Source organism: Haplochromis burtoni, unplaced genomic scaffold (genome assembly GCF_018398535.1).
Source record: "Haplochromis burtoni strain Fernald_Lab_line unplaced genomic scaffold, NCSU_Asbu1 Contig_284, whole genome shotgun sequence".
NCBI lineage: Eukaryota > Metazoa > Chordata > Actinopteri > Cichliformes > Cichlidae > Haplochromis > Haplochromis burtoni.
Window position 1 is genome coordinate 680,364 of NW_024582645.1, and position 20,719 is coordinate 701,082.

At 42.7% G+C, this 20,719-nt stretch overlaps 1 protein-coding gene across 1 annotated transcript; it reads right to left on the bottom strand.

The window, feature by feature from the left end:
• Nucleotides 1-43: 43 nt before the first annotated feature.
• Nucleotides 44-19,620, bottom strand: LOC102295944 (centrosomal protein of 164 kDa). Its single transcript, XM_005942446.3, has 28 exons — nucleotides 19,443-19,620; nucleotides 18,974-19,057; nucleotides 18,621-18,732; nucleotides 15,685-15,910; nucleotides 14,466-14,630; nucleotides 14,261-14,371; nucleotides 14,107-14,187; nucleotides 13,843-13,947; nucleotides 10,636-11,517; nucleotides 10,026-10,079; nucleotides 9,457-9,587; nucleotides 8,668-9,207; nucleotides 8,342-8,473; nucleotides 8,055-8,250; nucleotides 6,081-6,158; nucleotides 5,814-5,936; nucleotides 4,794-4,937; nucleotides 4,584-4,667; nucleotides 4,439-4,507; nucleotides 4,096-4,355; nucleotides 3,730-3,906; nucleotides 3,057-3,213; nucleotides 2,869-2,976; nucleotides 2,456-2,558; nucleotides 1,415-1,801; nucleotides 1,247-1,319; nucleotides 1,027-1,146; nucleotides 44-880 (listed from the first exon to the last, which is right to left on the bottom strand). Exons 2-28 carry the CDS (start codon nucleotides 19,050-19,052, stop codon nucleotides 784-786), a joined length of 4,794 nt encoding a protein of 1,597 aa, XP_005942508.1. The 5' UTR covers nucleotides 19,053-19,057; nucleotides 19,443-19,620; the 3' UTR covers nucleotides 44-783.
• Nucleotides 19,621-20,719: the final 1,099 nt, after the last annotated feature.

Genomic DNA, 20,719 nt, shown 5'->3' on the forward strand with positions numbered 1-20,719 from the left:
GTTTGAGAGGGGCAGCCATTCAGAAGTAACCTGGCTTAATTACTGAGCCCAATTTAGAGCATTGGAAAAAGAGCAGCTCACAATTTAACCACAAGTTTTTCCACTGGAAATCATTCGCACATTAAAAATGTTTTATTAAAATACTTCATAGAAAAATACAATATTTACACAAATATGTAACAGGCACAACTAGTCGACAGCTCACTATTACTGATATGCAAACACCAGGAGACTGGACATTAAAAAACATTTTTCAAAGTGGATTGGCTTCACTGTCTTTACAAAAACAACAGGAAATTCAGTCTCTGTTAAAAAGTGCATTACATAAACGGTTAACCTCCATCAGGCCGTGTTGTGGAAGGAAAGGTTTCAGCAATAGAGAAATCGCACAGGACACTTCTCTGTGATTGTCTTATTAGGAAAACCCGACACAAGTGAACTACAGCTTTAAAACACAGAGTGGATAAGTTCTGGCATGGACCTCTAACCCTGAATTTGTTTGCCTGAAAAAATAATAAAAGTAGTTTCTAGTGTTGGAGGATAAAAGTCCTCAGCCCTCTCAGATATGTAACCTCCCTGAATGAACAGCCATGTCCTCTAGAGTGAGCTCTTCCTCTGGGAAGAGCAGAGGAGGCTGAACGATCCCTGAAAATTTTCTGAACCGACATATTTAATTTTAAAAAAAGAAGGAGGAATGTAAACATCACGATGCAGACGTGTCACAGTCAGTAATACAAAGTCCTCAGTAACGGTCTCGGTAGAGGGAGGCCGTGCATCATGTTGTCAGTAATGATAGACTCTGATCTGATTGTTGTCATCCAGGCCCAGCTGGACCAGCCCGCTCTTTGAGGAGGGAGCCTGATAGCGGGTGAACAGCGGTCTGAACGGTGGAGTTAAAGATGGCAGGTACAACCCAAGGTGAACTTAGACTAGAGATATTTGCAAAGTAAAAATTTTAAAAAGGAAGTTATATGAAATAAAGGAGAACTAGAGGATGGACTGTGTGTTAGAGTGATGGAAGGATACATGCTGGTGTCTTTCTTGCGCATTTCCAGCCACCTCTTGTTGCCGTCTATCAGCCCCTGCAGCCTTTGGCCGTCCATCTCAGCTGATCTCGGTGTGGAGTGAAGCGCCCGGCTGTGTTCACTGAGACACACACAGGAGTTACCGTAAGTACACTTAAAACAGCATTTGTGTGGAATCTGCTACACAGGCTTGATTAAAGGTGTATTGTAGGTTGCAGTACTTCAGAGGAGTGTATGATGAGTAAGCCATGGAGGGTCTTGTTGTGCTGGAACCGAGCGGGGCAACAGCTGCTCCTGGACAAGAGAACAATGACACAATTTGTACAACTTTGTTTTGTTTTTCCCCCAACGAGTGCTGTTGTTGGTGCACCACTAATCCAACAACATACCAGGGAATATCTGGCTCCAGCGGCTGTTGAGGGTGTCCCTGGATGCCCTCAGCTCACTGCTGATGGGCGTGCTGAAGAGTGGGGAGGCTGCAGGGCCGCTCTGAGTCGCCCAGCTCCACGGTGGCTCTGAGGGCCTCTCCAGAGGAGGAGGCGAGGCTAAGGAGCTGGTTCCCAGGTTGTACATCTGAGCAATGACAGGAGCTGATGAGGAGGAGGTAGGAGCTAGAGTGGAGTGAGGATGAGGTGGAGGGAAAGCTGCGTAAGGTGTGGTGCTCTGCTGCTGGGTCAGCGAACCCAAGGCACCCAGGACGGTGTTGAGCTGGCCTGAGATCTGCTGCAGTGACTCTGCTAATTCCTGGACTTTGGCTGGAACGGTGGGAATATCACCTGAAGAGAGAGGGAGGAGGAGAGTGTAGATTTGCAGAGGTAAGAGAAAATACAACAGGTGAGTTCTTCAAACTGGTAGGAGCGGCTCTCTGGGGACGCACTAGAGCCAAAATGATTGTCTATTAACAGCTGATTTGTGAAGTTTATATACAGAAACATTGGCTCTGACACACAAATCAAAGGGCCACTTATAGTCCCCAATCATAAATCAAAGTATGGTATAGGTTACCTTAGATCTGCTAATTCAGTATACTTTGAAAGGGGCTTTACTCTCAGCCCATAGCTACAGGGGAACATGTTACTTCCATCCATCTTCTTTTGCTTAGCAAGGGCTTGTTTGTGGGGGCAGCAGCTAAAGTACAGCTGTAGGAGTCCAGGAGGAATCCCAGTCAGATGCCCAAACCAGAAGCAAGAAAAATAAAGCGCATTGACAAAATCGGTCTTTTTACACCTTTACAGGGTGCGTTGTTGATAACTTTGACTTTATTGAGGCTGTGTAACACTGACACATATTCCAGGAGCGCTGACACTCAGTCTGAGCACTCAGTGTTAAAGGCGAATGCTGAACCCCAAGCGGTGAACTGGCAGAGCCCACATGTTGGATTTAGACTGAAATGTGAAAATCCTGTTCATTGTCTGGCGAGCATGCATTACCTGTCCCATATGGCGGTTCCACGGTGCTGCTGAGGTCTGACTCACTCACATCAAAGGTTACCTTCCTTCCTCCGGCGAGCCGAGACAAATCCTCAAACAGCGGCTACGTGGAAAAAGCACCAGGGCGTTACAGTCATCACGACATTCCATTAAAAGTGTGAATTCCCTTCTGCTACACCTCAAATCTAATCCAGGTTATATTTCCAATCCACTGAGACACGTTTCATCCTTGCATATAAAGTGTTGAGTGGCAGAAATGTACCATGCTGCTAAATGTTCTGCTTATTTTTATAGCTTTTCATCAATTTTACTTGGTCAATATAACCTTCTACACTGATTACACAAGCTCATTCCAAGTGAGACTTTAAACAAGCTCACAGAAGAGCACAAATACATGCTGATGACCTCCTGACCTCTTTGGCTATAGAGTTCTCTAGCTGCAGAAGCTGCTCCTCTTTCCTCCGCAGGAGACTGTTTCCTCTCTGAACTGTCCGCTCCAGCTCCGCCACACTGTTGGCCTCCTGACAAAGGGAGGGGAAATTCCCATCTTGTTTAAAAAAAAAAATCCAATTGAGGTTTAACACGTGAGGCTCCCCCTTACCTGCTCAAGGTTTATCATCGTCTCTTCGGTCGCTCCTCCCTGAGCAGGGTGGGCCTGCAGGGCCGCCTGCCTCTTCATCAGCCGGCTGCTCTCTCTCTCCAGGAAGAGTTTGGTCTTCTGGATGGAAGCGCCATGTGAGGAGATGTACCGCCGGAATCTGGACACGTAGAGGTGTGGGAATGGGAAGTGTTGAAGGTAGACACGCACCAAAAACTCGAATGTTTTGATATTTCTATCATACAAACATTAGAACTAGAAACATGCACGCTTCAAAACAATGAAAGGAAGAGTTTTAATCAGTACAACATCAAGTCACTTAAACTTCTGGTATTGGTCTTGTTAGTTAAGTAGCAGGGGGGTTGTTACGGTAGTCAGTTTTAGCTGATTTAGTACTGAGGACATAAACAACAAGTGCATAAGAGTGGTAACAATGAAAAAAACCCAAATCTGTAATGTCAGATCCGGGAGGAGCGCTGCTTTCACAGCATCTGTCATCTTATTAGGAGTAGTCTACCTCAAAGGTTTTTCGATTTTTAGGATTCGGCTATTTTTTTAGATTGACAAAATGATAAGAACAAAATGCTGGAAAGTACCAAACCATAAACAAACCCCTAATCCTGAAAATTTATAACTGTTTATTCTGTGATTGGTACTGTGTGTGTGCTCCCCTTACTCATCCATGCTGCTGTTGCTGTCAGGTACAGGGGAAAGAGGCGGCTCCTCCAGGTCATCTACATGTAGTGATGTGTCTCTTCTGTCACTGGAGGGCGGCGGCGTCTTCTCTGCCGCCTTCTTTCTGTCCTGCTCTTGTTCCGCGGACATGCTCGCCCCTTCATCTCGTTCCAGCTCACTGAGAAAACGACAGCAGACTTTTCACATGGAATCATATTTAAAGCCATTAAAAAAGCTAAACAAATACAAAACAAGACAATTCTACATATGCAAGGCGACAGTCATTCTGTCATTTAATACTGAGGCAAATCTATGAGTACCAATCAGAGCTTTTATTTTGAAAGCTATTAGTGTAGGAAGCCTCTACCTGACTCTGTGGCTGAGGCGGTCACATCTCTCCTGCAGCAAGGCCACCTTGGTCTCCAGGTGCTCCTTGTCCTCCCTGGCTCTCCTGCTCTCTTCCCTGGCTCGGTCCAACTCCTCCCTGAGCCTCTCCTCCTTCTCCTTGGCCTCACTCCTCTCCTCCCTGGCTCTGTTGATGAGTTCTCTGGCTTGGGCTGTCTCTTCTCTCATCCTCTCGAGTTCCTCTCTCAGCCGGTCTCTTTCCTGGATCAGCCGAGGTAAGGCCTGACGGAGGAAAAAAGGAAAGTTGGCAGATCGCAAAGCAAGTAAATAAAATCTGTTCATTAGGAGAGAGCATGGCTTCACACCTCTATCTGTCGGTCCACTTCCTGCTCCTCTTGTCCAAGCAGCTTCCTCCTCCTCTTCAGATCTGCTGCCTGATAGGAGACAGAAATTGATTAGTCCATGTGGTTCAGATACCTCTTAACAGAGCACATATTGTTTAAAACGGACCTTGGTCTGCAGCATGGCCTCCTGGCTCTTCAGCTCTTTGGCTCTCAGCTCCAGCTGATCCCCCAAATCCTGCAGCTCTGACTCCTACACAAAGAGATAAGATGACTTCCTTTTAGAAAAGGCTAACCTTTACCCTTCCTTGGCACAGCTTAGCAAATATTATGTAAACCCCACCTCAGAGTTAGCATTCGTGTGTCTGTCCTGACTTACCTTGCGTGAGTGTGCCAGCTCAGTCTTTTGTATCTGTGCATCCAGCTGTAAGCGGAGCTTCTCCAGCTGGACAGCATGTGAGGCCTGCAATCGCTCTCTGTCCTCCTGCAGAGTGGACAGCAAGCGCTCCCTCTGAGCCGTCTCCTAGGACACAGACACAATGACGTGACTGATAGTAAGTATCCTGCTTGTTTACAAAAAAAGCCTTGAGGCAAAAGCTTGTGATACTAGTCCACTGTTTAAAATTAAACACAAACGTGACACCGTGTGAGAAAAGCTATTCTTTACTTTAAAGTCCAAAGCATGTGTGGTGTTGTTTTAACAGCTCAGTCTCTCTTTTCCTAGATTCAGACCTGTTATACGCATTTCCAGATTGTTTTTTTCACAGCCTCTCCTAGAGTAAGTTATTTAGCTCCTCTTAAAGTTCTCCCTGACTGAATCTGACCGACTCCTCTTAAACAGAAGATGGAAACAGCAGGTGAGTCAGTCTTCTATGCCTGAGCTGGCCAGATTAAGGAAATCTCCACTTACTAATATCATTTGGAGCCAAGAGTAGAAATAAACTGCCTCTTTAGAGCAGTCTGAAATGCTGATATGCCGATCAGACTGATATTAGCCATTTGCTGACATATCAAAAATGTCATTCATGACATTTATGTACAAAGGAAGGAGAAACATCCTTCAACCATGTTATGAATGTTGATGTTGCATACTTTGTCCACCAGAGGGCACTCTGCAACTTTCCTTTTGGCAAAAAGCTTGGTTGGAAACAGATGTTAGGAGCAGAGTCGGGTTGAGCATAAACAAATCATTCAGTATCTTATTAAGCACTTATAAATAACCATATGTGGAAATCTGGTTATGTTTGGTGAATATCGGCTGAAACAACAGTTTTTTTTAATCGGTATCGGTCTTAAAAATATCAGCCAGGCTCTAGTCTGAAGATCATTTCTTACTTGAAAGTTTGGCTATATGTTTATAAGAATCTACAGTACAACTAAATCTGAAACGCTCCCTGACCTCGTCTAGATATTTCTCTCTTATGCTGTTCATCTCTCTCCTGTGGTCGTTCCTCAGCTGCTCCAGCTTCCTCTCGTGATCCCGCTGCACTTCCTCTCGCACTTCCTGGAGCACATCGGTCAGCTGGGCAGCGGTGCAGAAAAGGGGGAAGGAAAATTTTTTAAAAAGAAGTTATAACCCATTCTAATGCTACTAGTGCTTCACGCCCTTTAAGCTCATATTCACAGAGATGATGATTCAATGCTGTATAAAAATGTGTCCTCTAACCTCGCGGTGGTACTCGGCCAGTTGCAGCTCAGGCCGTGGACTCATCATCAGCTCCCTCCTCCTCTCTGTGCTTCTGACCTTTATACACACAAAAAAGTGCAAACACAGACAGATCATTAATCCGTGTTTGTTGTGTTCGTGTACTATCAAAGCAAACCCATGGATCGGTTGGTTTTAATGTTTACATTAGTATATCACACTACCACTGGCCACAAAGATCATTTGGCAGTTTAAACTGAGACCATTTAGATCCTGGCAATGTCTGTCTTTACAAAAACTAAAAAAACAAAGCTACAACTGTATGGTGACGCAGACACTTTAGGACATAAAATATGTTGGTATGTTAGTACCACTGTGATCAAGAATTCTTGCCCTGAGTGACAAGTCTAACTAGAGATGGAGTTACAAGGACTAGGTCACAACAAAACTGACTTCTGGAGTCCTTTCACTACACAAGACAACAAACATCCAGGTTTAACCTACCAGCATCTAGTGTGAGTCAGTGGTTTGTTTTTCAGTCCAGATTGCTTCATAACAAGGACAATATTTGACTATTTACTGAACCCAACTTTAATCTTGATTTCTCCCATGAAAGCAGCTACAATACATTTGCTTCCTTCAGAACGTGTATGATCACTTTTCTATAAATCGCAATAACAATCTTAATAAATCAAGATAGGAAAAAAATTTCACCTATCAGGGGCGGATCTAGAGAAAGTTTCGTAGGGTGGCATCAGGGTGGCATGGAAATCAAATGGGATGGCAAAATCTAAGCCTTTTTTGAAACACATATGCAGGTGTTACACACGGTTAAAATGATTTAAATGCAGTAAGTATACACATGTTTCATATAAATATAGTCTATAACTTAGTTATTTTCTGTAGCTCACATAATTAAACTTTTCAGTTACATAACACGTGAATTTTGACTTTATGTACTGTATAGCCTGTATAATAAATAAATACATATAAAAATATAGTTTTTTAATCAGAAGTCTGGATTTAGTGGCCTGTCACTAAAATTTAAAAACTGATGTATACTTTGAAGTCCAAACTTTCAACACAAACTGAAATAGAGACTCAGCGTGGCTCCAGCTTGTTGCTATGTCAGCTTAATCACATGCCGGTCCTGCAATTCAGAGGTGCAGCACACACAGTGTTAAGAACAGTCACCTTCATTCCACCTTCAAAGTGTTAATGCTATCTTATCTTAATAAACAACACCGTCATATGCAAAACTAGGGTGGCACTAGAGGTGGCAAGGGATCATTTTAGGGTGGCACATGCGACCCCATGCCACTCCTCTAGATCCGCCCCTGTCACCTGTGACACAACAGCCCCGGGTTTGAGTTCCCTCACCTATAATAATTTATCTCCCACATGGAGACAAGATTAATCACAATATAAAAGCAAATGTGTACTTTATTTCAGACAGGTATATGACACACAGTGACGCAGTTAGTTTAATAGGATTCTATTAAAGGGATACCTTCTCATAACTACATACAGGATGTAGCCTCTATTAAAGCAGCTATCAAAATATAGCCCCCACAGGAAGAAAACTCTCACCTCATGCGTTACATGTCACTTAACATTTTATTTTAAAAGTTCGAGCATTGCTGCTCAGCAGTCCAGGGTCTTCTTTGTCTTACTGCTTCATGTGTCAAATGTTTCAGGACGGTGAAAGGCTAGCATCTGTTACTGCAGCATGCTTCATGCTGCAGTAACAGATGCAGTATGCGGTTTAGCATTGTCTTGCTGAAATATGAAAGGCCTTCCCTGAATCTGGATGGGAGCATGTGGTGCTCTAATTCCATTCCATCACAGATGCAGGATTTTGAACTGAGTGCTAGTAATAAGTTGGATGGTCCCCCTCCTCTTTAGTCCAGTGAACACTGTGATTTATCTGACCTAAATATCCCTATAAAGACAAGCTGTCTGAGGATAAAAAAAATCAGCAGCATCAACAGTTACCTCCTGTTTCAGAGAGTCCAGTTTCTCCTTCCTCTCTCTCTGGAGCCTCTTCTTCTCTGTCTCCAGCTCTTCTTCTAACTCCGCCTTCAGTCGCTCGATGTCCCGTGTCTTCTGGGCCTCCAGTCTTTCCCGCGCTGCAGTTTGCTCTTCCTCTAGAGTGACACGTACCTCCTTTAACAGGACTTCACTCTCTTCCCTGCACACGACGCAGATGTTAATGTTAATACAGGGATTGTGTTTTTTCACTTCTTTAGGAGCGACTGTGCTGATGTGTGTTAAGCGTTGACCTGAGTTTGTGTTGCTGCTGCTCCCTCTCCCTCTTCGTAGACTCTCTGAGCTCCTCCAACATTCTGTCAGACTCCTCGTTCAGCCTGGTCTCCTCCTCTCTCCTTCTAGACAGGAGGTGCTGCCGTAAAGCCCTGAGGGAGAGGCATGTAAATTCAGAAGTATTTGTGTATGTAGTTACAACAAAAAAAGCCTTTGGAAGCAAAGGAGCTTCATCAATTCGCGGATTCACACCTCATGAAATAATAACAATAAAGAGCAGGAAGTAAACAACACAGTACAAAAACAAATTTAAAGGTGCTGTCTTTGAGTTTGACCTCCTACCAACCTCAGTCTTTCCTCTGTCTCCCCCCTCAGTTTCTCTTCCTCCTCCTCCTCTTCTCTTTTCAGCTCTTCCCGGAGGAGACGAATCCTCTCTTCTTTTTCCTTAGCTATGCGCTCCTTCTCCTCCTCTATCTCTCGGTCAGCTTTCCTCCTTTCCCTCTCCATCTCCTCTCTTTCCTTCTTACTCCTCTCCTCTCTCTCTAGCCTCTTTCTCTCCTCTTCTTCTTCTTTCTCACTCTCTTTCTTCTCCCCATCTTTCCGGCTTCTCCCTCTCGGCTCTTCTTCCAAAGCCCTCTCTTGTTTTTTTAAGGAGCGTTTAACACCATCAGCTTGGATGCTCAAAAACCGTGCCTGTCGGCCCCTGGAAGTTTCAGGCCTCTCAAGTCCCAGAGGTACGCCGAGGCCCTGGGCCGTTTGCCTGGGGGTGACAGCCTGGTCTGAATGCGAGGAGATGGAGGGTGACGGTGAAAGGCTGGACTGGTGAAGGACAAGCCGGTCAACTTTATGCACTGGGGATGTGTCTCTGTCTTTGGCCAGCACATGGCTAAAATAAAAGAATGAGAGCAAAAGAGTTAAAAGGTGTTGTATTTGTTCATCATAATTCTATGAACAGGCAAGAAGGGCATAAGTCTAAAGCTTTCTTTATAAACTGTAAATGTTGTAAAAAGTAGATGTTTCTTTACTAAAAAAAACAAAATAGACCGAGTGCTAAGTGCAACTTCTTAAGAGGATAAAGTCACATAAAATCAACAAAGCAGATATTTTTGAGGACCAATATGTAAACCAAAGGCACCTCTTGCTGCCCTCTCCTCCTTTCCTTTCCCCCTTTTCTCCTTTCTCCTCCTCCTTCTCCTCTGTGTCAGTTTTTTCCAGCGGACTGACAGCATCAGACAGATCGTTGATGTCCAGAGCCTTCTGCGACAGCTGAAAGACAGAGTTTGAAATCTAAAAATCATTTATCAGATGTGTCGCAGCTGCAAATTTTTGCTTTTTTTTTAACACTGGAAGAATAAAAAGAGATTTATGCAGTTAAATGAAAGGGAAGCTTTTTGGATTTTGAAATTCTAACCCAGAAAAAGACATTTATTTTCTGAACCCTTTAGACCATTATAACTTGTCCAAGCCTGCCTATCAGTGGAACACCACAAGAAAAAAAGTGTCATTGTCCCCACATAGCCTGTTATTAAAATAAATAAAATGTAACACCTCATAAAGGCTTTTAAGAGGCTTTTAAGATGAAATGAGTCGGGTTTTTAGGTCATGACCATGCCATATTTAAAAGAGTCTTGGGGGATTTTGGGGGGGTTTGTTTTGGCTTTTTGAGCACAGTAGGTTAAATGGTAAATGAGTTAGGGTGCATACCTTGTTATCTATGGAGGACGACGCCTCCTCAATGTTCTTACTGGCTTCAGAATTCTGCAATAGTACAGACAGTGATCATGTAACGTTCTCGCTGATAACCTATGTCTAAACAACTGAACTGCCCACAAGCAACGCTGGACATCCAAGCATGCTGTCTCTACCAAAGCCACAGAAAGACACTAAGGGTGATTCCAAGCTACAGCCTACATGCAAACACAACCAAGGCCAGACTGCAGGCAGGCACACTGCAAAATCATTGTGCAACTAAAGCAAGCACACTCTGCAGGTGAAGGGCAAGGTTGTGGGATATGACAGCTCTGTCTGAACAGAAAACTCAAACCAGCAACCTAAGGTCAGGTCAGCTTAATAAATCTGCACTGTCAATGGGAAAATGCTCCAATCCAATCCTCAGGGGCTCAGATAGATTGACCTTTTGCCCGATTTATCATTCAGTGTGTGAATGAAGACTTCCAGGCAGGAAGTCGAAGGGCAAGTAGCAGCCCCTAAGGCAGTGGAGTTGGAGCCTGAGAGCTACTACATGCACCTGCTTGCAAAAATCAAGCAAGACTAAGACTGAGAGGCAACACAGAGGCACAACATTGGACCCTACCTCTGCAGGAAGGGAAGAATTTTTTGTCACATTTTTCATCTTCCGATCATTACTGGCTGGTTGGTCATAAGCCCCTTCCTCTTTAAACCTCTCTATAACATCCTCCTCCTCCTCCTCCTCGCTGTCTAATGCTCTCTGGCCAACTGAGTCATCCTCTAGCTCCACTCCCCCCCTCTCTGTGTCTTCTCCTTCGCTCTGTACACATCTTTCCAACACCTCATCACTCTCTGTCAGTTTCCTCCGGCTTAGAGAGCACCTCTCCAAAACCTTATCGCTCTCCTCCTCCTGCCCTCCTTTGCTACTGGTCTCGACCTCCTCTTCCTTTCTCTCACTGTGCCCTCCGTCACTTACAGTTCTCTCAAGCTCATCCCTCTCTTTGTCAGTTCTGTCCTCCTCCCGACTTTCTCCACCTTGATCACTTTTGGAGGACTTCTTCACGACTTCACTGCTACCATCCTCACATTCCTCTTCTTCTATTTTTTGCTGCTCTTCTTTCCTCTCTATGTCTTCATCTTTGTTCTCGTCCTTATCTTCACAGCACTCTTCCTCTAGCTCATTATTTTCATCTTCCCCTTTCTTGTTCTCTCCAGCCGCTTTACTTTGAGCATCCTCTATCTCTTTCCCCTCCTCTTGGCTTTTTCCATCTTCCTGTCTACCTTCCACATCTCCTTTTGTCTCTTTTGCTCCTTTTTCATCTTTGTCTAATGTGCTACCCTGCTGCTCTTCTTCCTCTGCCTCATTTAACTCCTCTGCTACCTCCTCTTCTGAGTGCTCAGCAGAGTGTTCAGGATCAGGAGTGACAGCATCAGCCCCTTCCTCACTGACATGATTTCCACTGCCTGTCTGTGTAGAGAGGTGGCTGTGGCGACCCTTCAGAGAATCCTGGGTGGAAGACAATGGGAAGAATGGTCCATCCATCCCACACACTGTTAGGCAGTCAGCACATAAAAATAAATCCACCAAACAAGAACATGCATGTCTGCACAAACAAAAGACACAAACATTGTGGTTCTGGGACTCACATTCAAACACAAGCACAAACACGGGGGATAGTTCGAGCAGGTGTGTTTTATGACTGTGATTTCCTTCTTTCAGCACTGAATCAGTACACCTTTACGCTGACAAATCAACAGGAAATTCTGTTATTCTCCCCCAAAACACACCAAATTTATGACTTTGGGTGCAAGCCTTGATTTGGTGAAAAAAAAAGTCTAAATAAGTTTACTACAGGTAAAGAAGCTAGTGATACAACTGCATTTACACAGTTGTTCTCCTTATTGATCCCTTCAGCATTTAAATCAGTCATGCAGCATAATTCACTAAGGCGCATATAAAAGAAGCAAAGGTGCCTTAAACCGGCATTCCTTATAAATAAATCAGCAGGAGGCGACTCCTCCAGTCATGAAAAGAAATCTAGTTATAGAGACATCTAAGAGAAAATGACCCTTCAGCTCCCTGTGACTTCTGCAAACACTTTCTTAATGAGCTAATAGACTTAATTACTAGTTTAGTCTTACTCAATCCAACATAATGTTCACTTTGTCCCCATTAGAGTCAAGAAAGACGATAGAGCAGGGTATGGGCACACAGTGTCCCTCGGCTTCTCAGTCAGACTCAGAACTCGAGTCCAGTATGAAGACAGAGGCATCACAGCTGGACATTTGGCTAACACAGTGGGTTATGTAATTATTACTGGGTCCATTTTAACCTCACATGGCAACAATAGTTGTTGCTAGGGAAATGCTGCACAAGAGCACGGAGCACATAGCAGAAATGAGACAATTTTCTCAACTTGTGTTAATTTATTTGGCATGTGAGGAAAAACTGGTTTTATTTGAAAGGAAACTCCTGAAACATCCAGCTAAACTAGAAGGAGTCTGACTTCATGAAGCCAAGCGTGGCTTTATAAACTTGTTTTTTCACATAAGCATCAAATCTTAAATGAAATCCTCAAATTTTGTATTTTTTTCAGAACCACAGAGCACATCACTGTTCTACTAGACTACTTTTGCTAGCCGAACATTTTACAGAATATTCGTTTAGCTCAGTTGGATGAGCAGGCGACCATATGCTGTATGGCTGAGAGCCGACAGCCTGGGTTCAAGTCCGAAACGTGGCCCTCCGCTCTCCTGTCAGTCTTCACTTTACCTATCCAATAAAGCCATAAAAAAAGAAACTGTTGCACTATCCTTAGGGAAAGGCTACAAAGTATCTGTCACTGTCCAAAAACTTATGGACCCTTCTCTAACCTCTAACTCTTCCACATTTGCTTAGGGCATAAAAACTACACACATATTAGGTCTGTCAGACTTCAAGCAACAAAGATGTGCCCACGTTCTCAACTTTGAAAGCCATCTGTGCTGCTTTTGGTGATTGTGTTTTTCAATATAGAAATAAAGTGTGTCACAAATTTGTGCATCATTAGTAAGTAAATTGCATTTTATCCCTCAACACTTTTTTAAAATTTAATTTGGCCCGATTAACAAACCTGGCCGTGTCTGTATTATATATACATTTCAGAAAAAAACTATTTATATGACTTATAAATAAATTCATGAATGAGTTTTGATGGCGATGGCCCATGCTCTTGCTGTTTAGAGAGCAAAGCAGTAACAGTGGCAGTAGGAGGACAGAAGGACAAAGAGGAAGACACAGTAACAGCCGTGCCCGTAGGACAGATCCCAGCAGCACAGCAGCTGCAGGGACACACATGGGTCACAGTGCAAAGGTGAAAGGTTTAAAGGTCAAAGAGACACAAGAGAAGCAGAAACATATGGTTTAGAGACCACAGTTAGACAAGACAACAAGAAAAGTCCCTTCTTGTAATCATAAAAACACTTATAATAATATAGCACCAATACCCATTAATAACACTTCTAGTTAAACAGGCACTGAAAATACAGCAGTGTTTGTGTATTTTCTAAATCTCTCACTCTGCAGTTTTACCAGAGGAAAGGTACCCGAGACCCCCATTCTTCACAAACATATTCTGATCTTTGTACAAAATCTCTGGTTTAAAAAACAGAAACACAACAATCATTATAATACCTCGAATGTGCCGCACATTAAACAACACACCACAGCCGTTCAAAGACACACACACACACACACACACACAGGTGAAGAGGGCAGAAGTGGCAGAGAGGTTTTACTTGTTGAGAGCGAGAAAGAGAGAAATGATGCGTGGACACTGTTGTGTGCTTTTACTTGTTGTGACTGCGGTTCAGGGCTGTGGTCACCAGACAGGCCCAAATCCTGCAACTCGGGCTCCGTCCTCTCCTCAGCTGGTGCTGCGCCAGTGGCATCACTTTCCTGCAGTAAACATTTACACAGGAAACTTTAACACTGATAAACCATTAATTAGGAAACATAATTATACTTTCTATAAATGAGAAGGTGCATAATGGTCAATGCAGTTATTTGTGCCTAAATTATGACTCAGAGTAGTAAAAAGCTAGTAATCCTGTCTACCTCATACTTTAGGCTTCCTCCGAGGGCATCCAGATCCAGGTGGAGATTCTTCAATAGTCTGTCTGAATCATGAGGACTTGGCTGGAAAGAACAGTCGCTGGTTACAGAAGGACGTGAAGTGTATTTCCTGGGAGCTACAGGAAGCTAAACCAACCTCGTTTTCTGAGATTTTGTCATCATCACTGTCAAAATCGGGCAAAGTAAATGACACTTTCTCTTCCTGTCGGCTGCCGAGTATTCTGGTTGCTCCACTGGTTCGAGGAGCCTGAAAAAGAATGAATGGAAGGAAGAGATTCAGATGGGATAAAAAGGGAGAAGCACAACATTTCATCCATAACGTAGCATGATGGCTCTTTTACCTGTAGGGGTTTCTTGAGGGGTTCCAACCCCCCAGAGCTGCCGAGAGACCCCCGCAGAGCAGTGGCAGATCCAGAGAGAGCGCTTTGGCTGGGGGCATCTAGACCTCGCAGGGGAGCCAGGCTGGTAAGCGAAGATTGCAGAGGTCCCAGAGACGAACTGAGGGCCTGTAGGAGAAGAGACGCAGTCGGTGATGTGAGCTCTCGCTTTTCAACAAATCCTTTTTTAGGAATGCATCGTGTTCTCTGACATGGAAGTCTAGTTTTAATATTGCAGTAGAAAGAAAATGTATTTGGGCTCTTTAGATGTTTATATTTTAATAACGTAATACCACTAATTAGACATTTCCACAACTCCTTCTGCAGCAGTCCAAAATTCCAGCCTGTGACATAAAGAACTCTCTCAGTCACAGAGAGAACACAGAGTTCTGCAGCAGATGGCCCGGACCCCAAGAGAGCCCCGATTACAACACCGAGTCAGTGGGGATTATGCAGAAGCAGATGCAGAAGACACTGAGGCAGCATAACACTATATAAAAACATTGATAAAGTGTCCACAATGTTAGAAACTGATTTTGCAAAGTGTGCATAAAAGGACCTTGGCGGGCTAAATCTGAGCATTTTAAAGGCTAATTGAAAAATCAACAACAACAACAACACTGACAACACGACGGTGGAGCAGTGGTTAATCTCACAGCAAGAAGGTGTTGGGTTCAAATCCACCATCTGGCCGGGGCCTTTGTCTATAGGTTAGTTTAGTTGATGATTCTAAGCTGCCCACAGGTGTGAATGTGAGCATGAATGGTTGTCTGTCTCTCTTTGTCAGCCCTGTGACAAACTTGCAACCTGTCCAGGGTGTAGCCCACCTCTTGCCCTATAGCAGAAGAGATTGGCTCCAGCATGGTTAAGTGAAAGAAGCTGGATGGATGGAGGTTGGAGTTGTGAATTTCAAACTTTAAGAATCAACAGGCTAACCCTTATGAGCGCAGAAAACCTTCTAATAACCCAGTAACAAACAATAGTTTGTTGTTTGGCTACAGTTTTAGTAGTGAAAATACGAACACAAACATATACATACATGTTTGTCCCTATAACCACTTAATCAATCTATACACATCTTATTTGCAGTCCATTATACTCTGATGCAATGTTGCTCGATAAGTAAACATAAACTTTTTGTCTAAAACAAGAAGGAAGAAAATAAATCAATAAAAACACTCACCCCATGAGTTTTGAGTGGTTCCTTCTTCTTCTTCTCTTTCTTCTCCTTCTTTTCTTTCTTCTTTTTCTTGTCTTTCTTGGCTCCTGCGCCCCCAGCTGTGGCTGTGAGCTGAGCTCGCTCACGCTCCTGGGCCACCAGGCGTCGGTAGTGCTCGTCACAGGGGTGATCCCAGGTGGACTGACCCGTGGAGAAGTTGAAGTAGTAGATGTCCCCTGTCACGTCCTGGCTGTGGGTAAGGAGAAAGGAAACGGGAGTCATTCACTGTTCTGTTCAGTCTTGAGTCACCCCACATTTCTTTATAATTTTACTTTGAAGGCATCAGACATTCTTGAAATTATTTTAAATGGTCTTGTGCAACAACACCATTAACACTTACCAAACTGAAGGGATGAACCAGTGTGGACAACTAAAGCAAACCTGTTGTAGGAGGACAAGCTGGTGGTGCTGGATGGATCATATAACCCCACCTCCTACATTTTTATGTCCATTAAGCATTACAAATGATTATTATGCTATAACTGTCTTAATAATTATTTAGGTTTAGTTAATACATTCAGTTAAAAACCATAGAATCCATTCTTACAGTTAACACCACTCATTGAGGACATCATAATGAAGCTAAATTATATAAAACACATGAGCCAAGAATTAGAAGGATGGCTATGTTAATCTATTACATTAATCTATCATCTATCTACAAGTAATAATAACTGCTTTGTAAGCCATGTGTTGCTGGGTTAGAGGCATTATTTTGTCAATAGCTCTGACGTCTCCCTGGAGAATTTGATAAGAGATGGTTGCTACACACTTTGGCATTCAGTTGTCAACAACAGACCCTCACTTGTAATTAGCTGGAAATTACACCATAATCCACACCTTGAAAACACTTTGTAAAACACCTGAATTTGCCAGAGCATACGTGAAAGGGGACTTATACAGAGGCAGAGCCAGACATTTGAAACACCCGGGGCTTAGCCCTAAAGGGTAGTATGCATGTGGGATTTTTTTTTTTTTTGTGGGGTGGGGGGGTGGGGGGGGGTAGAAATGACTGAAAGATTAATAGGTTCTGTTTTGAGTTTTGTTCAAAAAAGAATGACTTCATATAGGAAAAAAATATATCACATATGCAGGACACCTTAATTAAGCAGCAAGGGAGAACAGAATCAGGGCTGTATCAAGACACGAGGACTAAACCCCAATTCAACCAGACCCAGAACTGATCCGGAATTAAAACAGGACTACAACAGTTCAAAATCAGGACTACTGAGGACTTAACCAAGACAGAACCAGAATCAGAACTAGATGATAGTAGCACTAAAAATCATCATAGACCTGCACTACAATTATTTTTTTAATTCTACCAAAGTCCACTATTTAGATTGAGAAAAGTTTATATAATTATTTAGCCTTGTTGTGCAAACAAGCCTGCATAACTTAATAAATATAGAATTTGAAAAGTAACAAATGGTATCTAAAAAGAAACACTAGGTACATGTTCTGATGAGTTTTGGCAAACAACCATTTGACTAACATGTGTGTCTCACCTGCTCTTGTTCCATCTGTTCTGTCCTCATTCTCCATCTCCCTCTCTCTCCCTCTTTGTGCTGACAATCATCAAATATACAGTTGAAACCAGATATTTATGTACTCTTCAGAAAACACAAACACTTTTTTAATTGTAACATCAAATCAGACTAAATGTTTATTTTTTTTAGATTGCTAAATATAAAAAACATATTTGTTAACTTTAAGAGTAAAGAGAGAAACTTTCTGTATTTCTTAATTGCAAATGGCACCAAATTGTATTCAAAATTGAGCCACACTTATGGAGCTCCACGATTCTTTTCCTGGTGTTTTGGTTGACATCTCTTGATTTTTCCATTTCAAAGAAACAGGCTCTGTGTTTTGCCTTGTATGCATCCACAGCTGTGCCACCAATTTACTCACATGGACTCTACTAACCTATCAGAAGCTTCTTCAGCTCAGAACAGAATCGTCTGGAGTTTTCTTATTAATTAACAATAAACTTAGTGTACATGTACTCCTAAATTTGATGAAAGTGATAAAAAATAGACAGCTCTGTCTCTCTTTATTCTGACATTTAACTAATTCAAAAGATATTTCAATATTTATTTATCCAAAAACAAAACAAGTTTACTCTAAATTGATGTTGTACAGTAAAAGAATGTTCTTGTGTTTTCCATAAAGTGTATATAAATATCTGGTTTCAACTGTGAATATACTGCTGTGTATTGAAGTTCCTCTTGTTTTGCATAGAAATATACTGAACAACATACAAAGCATAATATATAAAATACTACAAGAGTTTTTTCTTTGAAAGAAGCCCCTTATGCCCATTCTTGTATATCAGTGCATAACTGAAACCGATTTATTTAGCCGTGGAGGGAAACAACTGAAACTATGAAATAAACACATGTAAGCTAAGACTCTCTAAAGAAACAGCATTGTTGTTGTTCGGCTTTTCATTTCACCATTTGTTGATTCACTCGAAGCGCAAGTAACGTAATATGGGTCAAGTGATCAGTTTGATATCAATCTTTCGTGATGCACCGTCATATTTACATTATTTGTACAGTACGAATGATTTGCTTTGGTACCTGGTCGAACTTCAGTTCTCCTCTGTCTGCCTGGCTCCGTTTTAGTGTCTGAGCTCGGATCATACCAATATTAGGGGGGATTTACGCAGTCGTAAATTCCCACAGTGTGCACTATGTGCTTCGAATATTGTGTGTAGTTTTTGTTTTATACAGTTGTCAACCAGGCATCTAACTATGAAAAAATTACACCCCAAAAGACCCCGGGCTTCTGACAAAACAACCCGGGCTTGAGCCCAGTAAGCCACCCCCCCGCTCCACCACTGGACTTATATCTCTGGTGCTTGAGGTCCACTCCCTGGGTGCTTTCCCATTACTTACCAAGGCTTCCACTCAGGAGGCAAAGGGGCGACGATGCCCTCCCTCGCCAGCCACAGAAGCTCGGGCTCATTGTCGGGGTCAATGCCAATCTCTCTTGCATACTCTTGGATCTCTGATCAGAAGAAAAGAAGAAGAGCTGAATGCAAAGTATACACCATCATGTAGCATAGTTTTGGAAATCTCCAGAATTTAAGCCATAAAGCACTGCAGTTCTGCATGAGCTCTGTTTATGGAACCTGAATGCAACATGTTCCGGACTAATATTAGTTCAGCGTTTAGGTGTGAATAAACACAAGTAAGCCACAGTGCAGTTTAAATCTCATCAACTGTGCTGTTCAATGATGCTGGGGTACCTTGTTCAGAGGGTATATAATTCTCATCGTATTCCTCTTCGAGGATCAGCTGGTCTCCTACGAGAGCAGCTGCAGTCATGGTTACTGCAGAGACAAAACATAATTCACGCACATATTATAAAACAATGGCGACGCCGTTTGCATCAACATCTCTTTTGAAAACGGCAGGTTTTGCGTTGTCGTTTAGCTAAAGGGGTAAAATTTACACATTAGCTAACTTTAGTCGCACATTTGTTGTACACTGACTAACAATTTTTAGCATGGGGAAAAGGGCTTCTGGGCTAAAGCCACAGTCAGCATACAATCAACATATAATCCTTGCTGAGGACAGCAATTAGGGTCGGGGAGTAAAAGGAGCGAAATAAATCTAATTAATCTAACGTTAGCATCTCAGCTAATTTCAACGTTAGCGTAACGTTAGCTCAGGAAGCTAAGTAGTTGGAAAGCAGATTAGAGCCGAGCCGTTTACCTTCCCAACTTTAAATTAACCTCTGTGGAAGCAACGCTTAGCAGTCAGTTCTTTGACGGCGGCATTGTGCACAAAGACAGGGGAAAGATGCGAAAGTTACACTCCTAACAACATCTCCAAGGACGCTTCCTTCGTTTCCTGTTGGAGACGTTTGAATCTGACTGGCTGAGCCACTCGAGGCGTTCACATGTACTCGGAAACTCAGCAATTGTCAGTATATCCAGTTTATGTGTATTACAGTACATGATGAAATTAGACTTTAACAGAGGTGTTAACGGTGAGTATACTGTCATTTATTTTAGTTTACGCATATAGACTCAAAATAAAAATAAAATGTCTGAAATATATGAATAAAATCTGTTCATATGATACGACAACGTTAATATGAAAGGTATGGTTTGCAAAATGGTTTTGAGACTTGCTATGATGTATCTCTTGGAGACTGGTACTGGCAAAAACACAGGAGGCCGAGCTATAGGTGATAGAGTTGAGGATACTCAGTGACCATAATGGATCAGAGCCGAAATGAGTATATCAGAGGGACGGCTCAGGTTGAGCATTTTGGAAAAATAGTTACAGAACCAAAGCTATGAAGGTTTTGATATGTGCAGAGGAATGACAGTGGATTTATTAGAGTTTTCAGGCAGAGGAAAAAGAGGAAGACCACAGAGATGATTGACGGGTGTAGACAAAGAGGACACAGAGAGAGGATTGATACAAAAAGGAAGAATGGAGGGATAGAGTGAGAAAGAGGCAGATGAACCACTGTGGTGACCACTAAAGGGACCAGCCAAAAGAAGGAGAAGAAGACGAAGAAGCAGATTCTGTACTATGTATGTGCAATATTTTGCAGTGCACCTGAAAGCACCAATAGTTGTACAGCTTCAACCTGCCCTTACTTTATTTTCCAAGGGTTTGGGGTGTAGGTGTGTGTTGGAGGGAACAAACCTTTAAAGGGGCTCCAAGCTGAAACTTCCTAGCTCTACATTTTATTAGTAATTCTTACACCGGGATGACTACCACATCCATCCTCCTCTCGCTCATTCCTCTTGTGTATTGTAGGAGTAAACTAGGACTGAAATAGCTATGTTATCCAGTTATGTGATATTACCTTTGAAGAGAAATATCTTTATGTAATATGGAATTTTCTACCATATCTGTGGTGAAGTTTAAAAATCTATTCTAAATCCCCCAGTTCCCTTTTTTAACATGTCCCTTTTTAGGTCGAAGGTCACAAGGCAGCAGTTGGATCTGTTGTTGGCTCTCACACACTGGAT

Bases quoted from the DNA above. Each gene is read 5' to 3' on its own strand.
- LOC102295944 (XM_005942446.3), bottom strand. From the start codon at position 19,052: ATGACTGCAGCTGCTCTCGTAGGAGACCAGCTGATCCTCGAAGAGGAA. The intron at 8,251-8,341 runs GTCAACGCTTAA...CGTCGTGTGCAG, and splicing joins CAGCAGCAACACAAACTCAG to GGAAGAGAGTGAAGTCCTGT. The intron at 6,159-8,054 runs GTAACTGTTGAT...GTGTGTATAAAG, and splicing joins TGGACTCTCTGAAACAGGAG to GTCAGAAGCACAGAGAGGAG.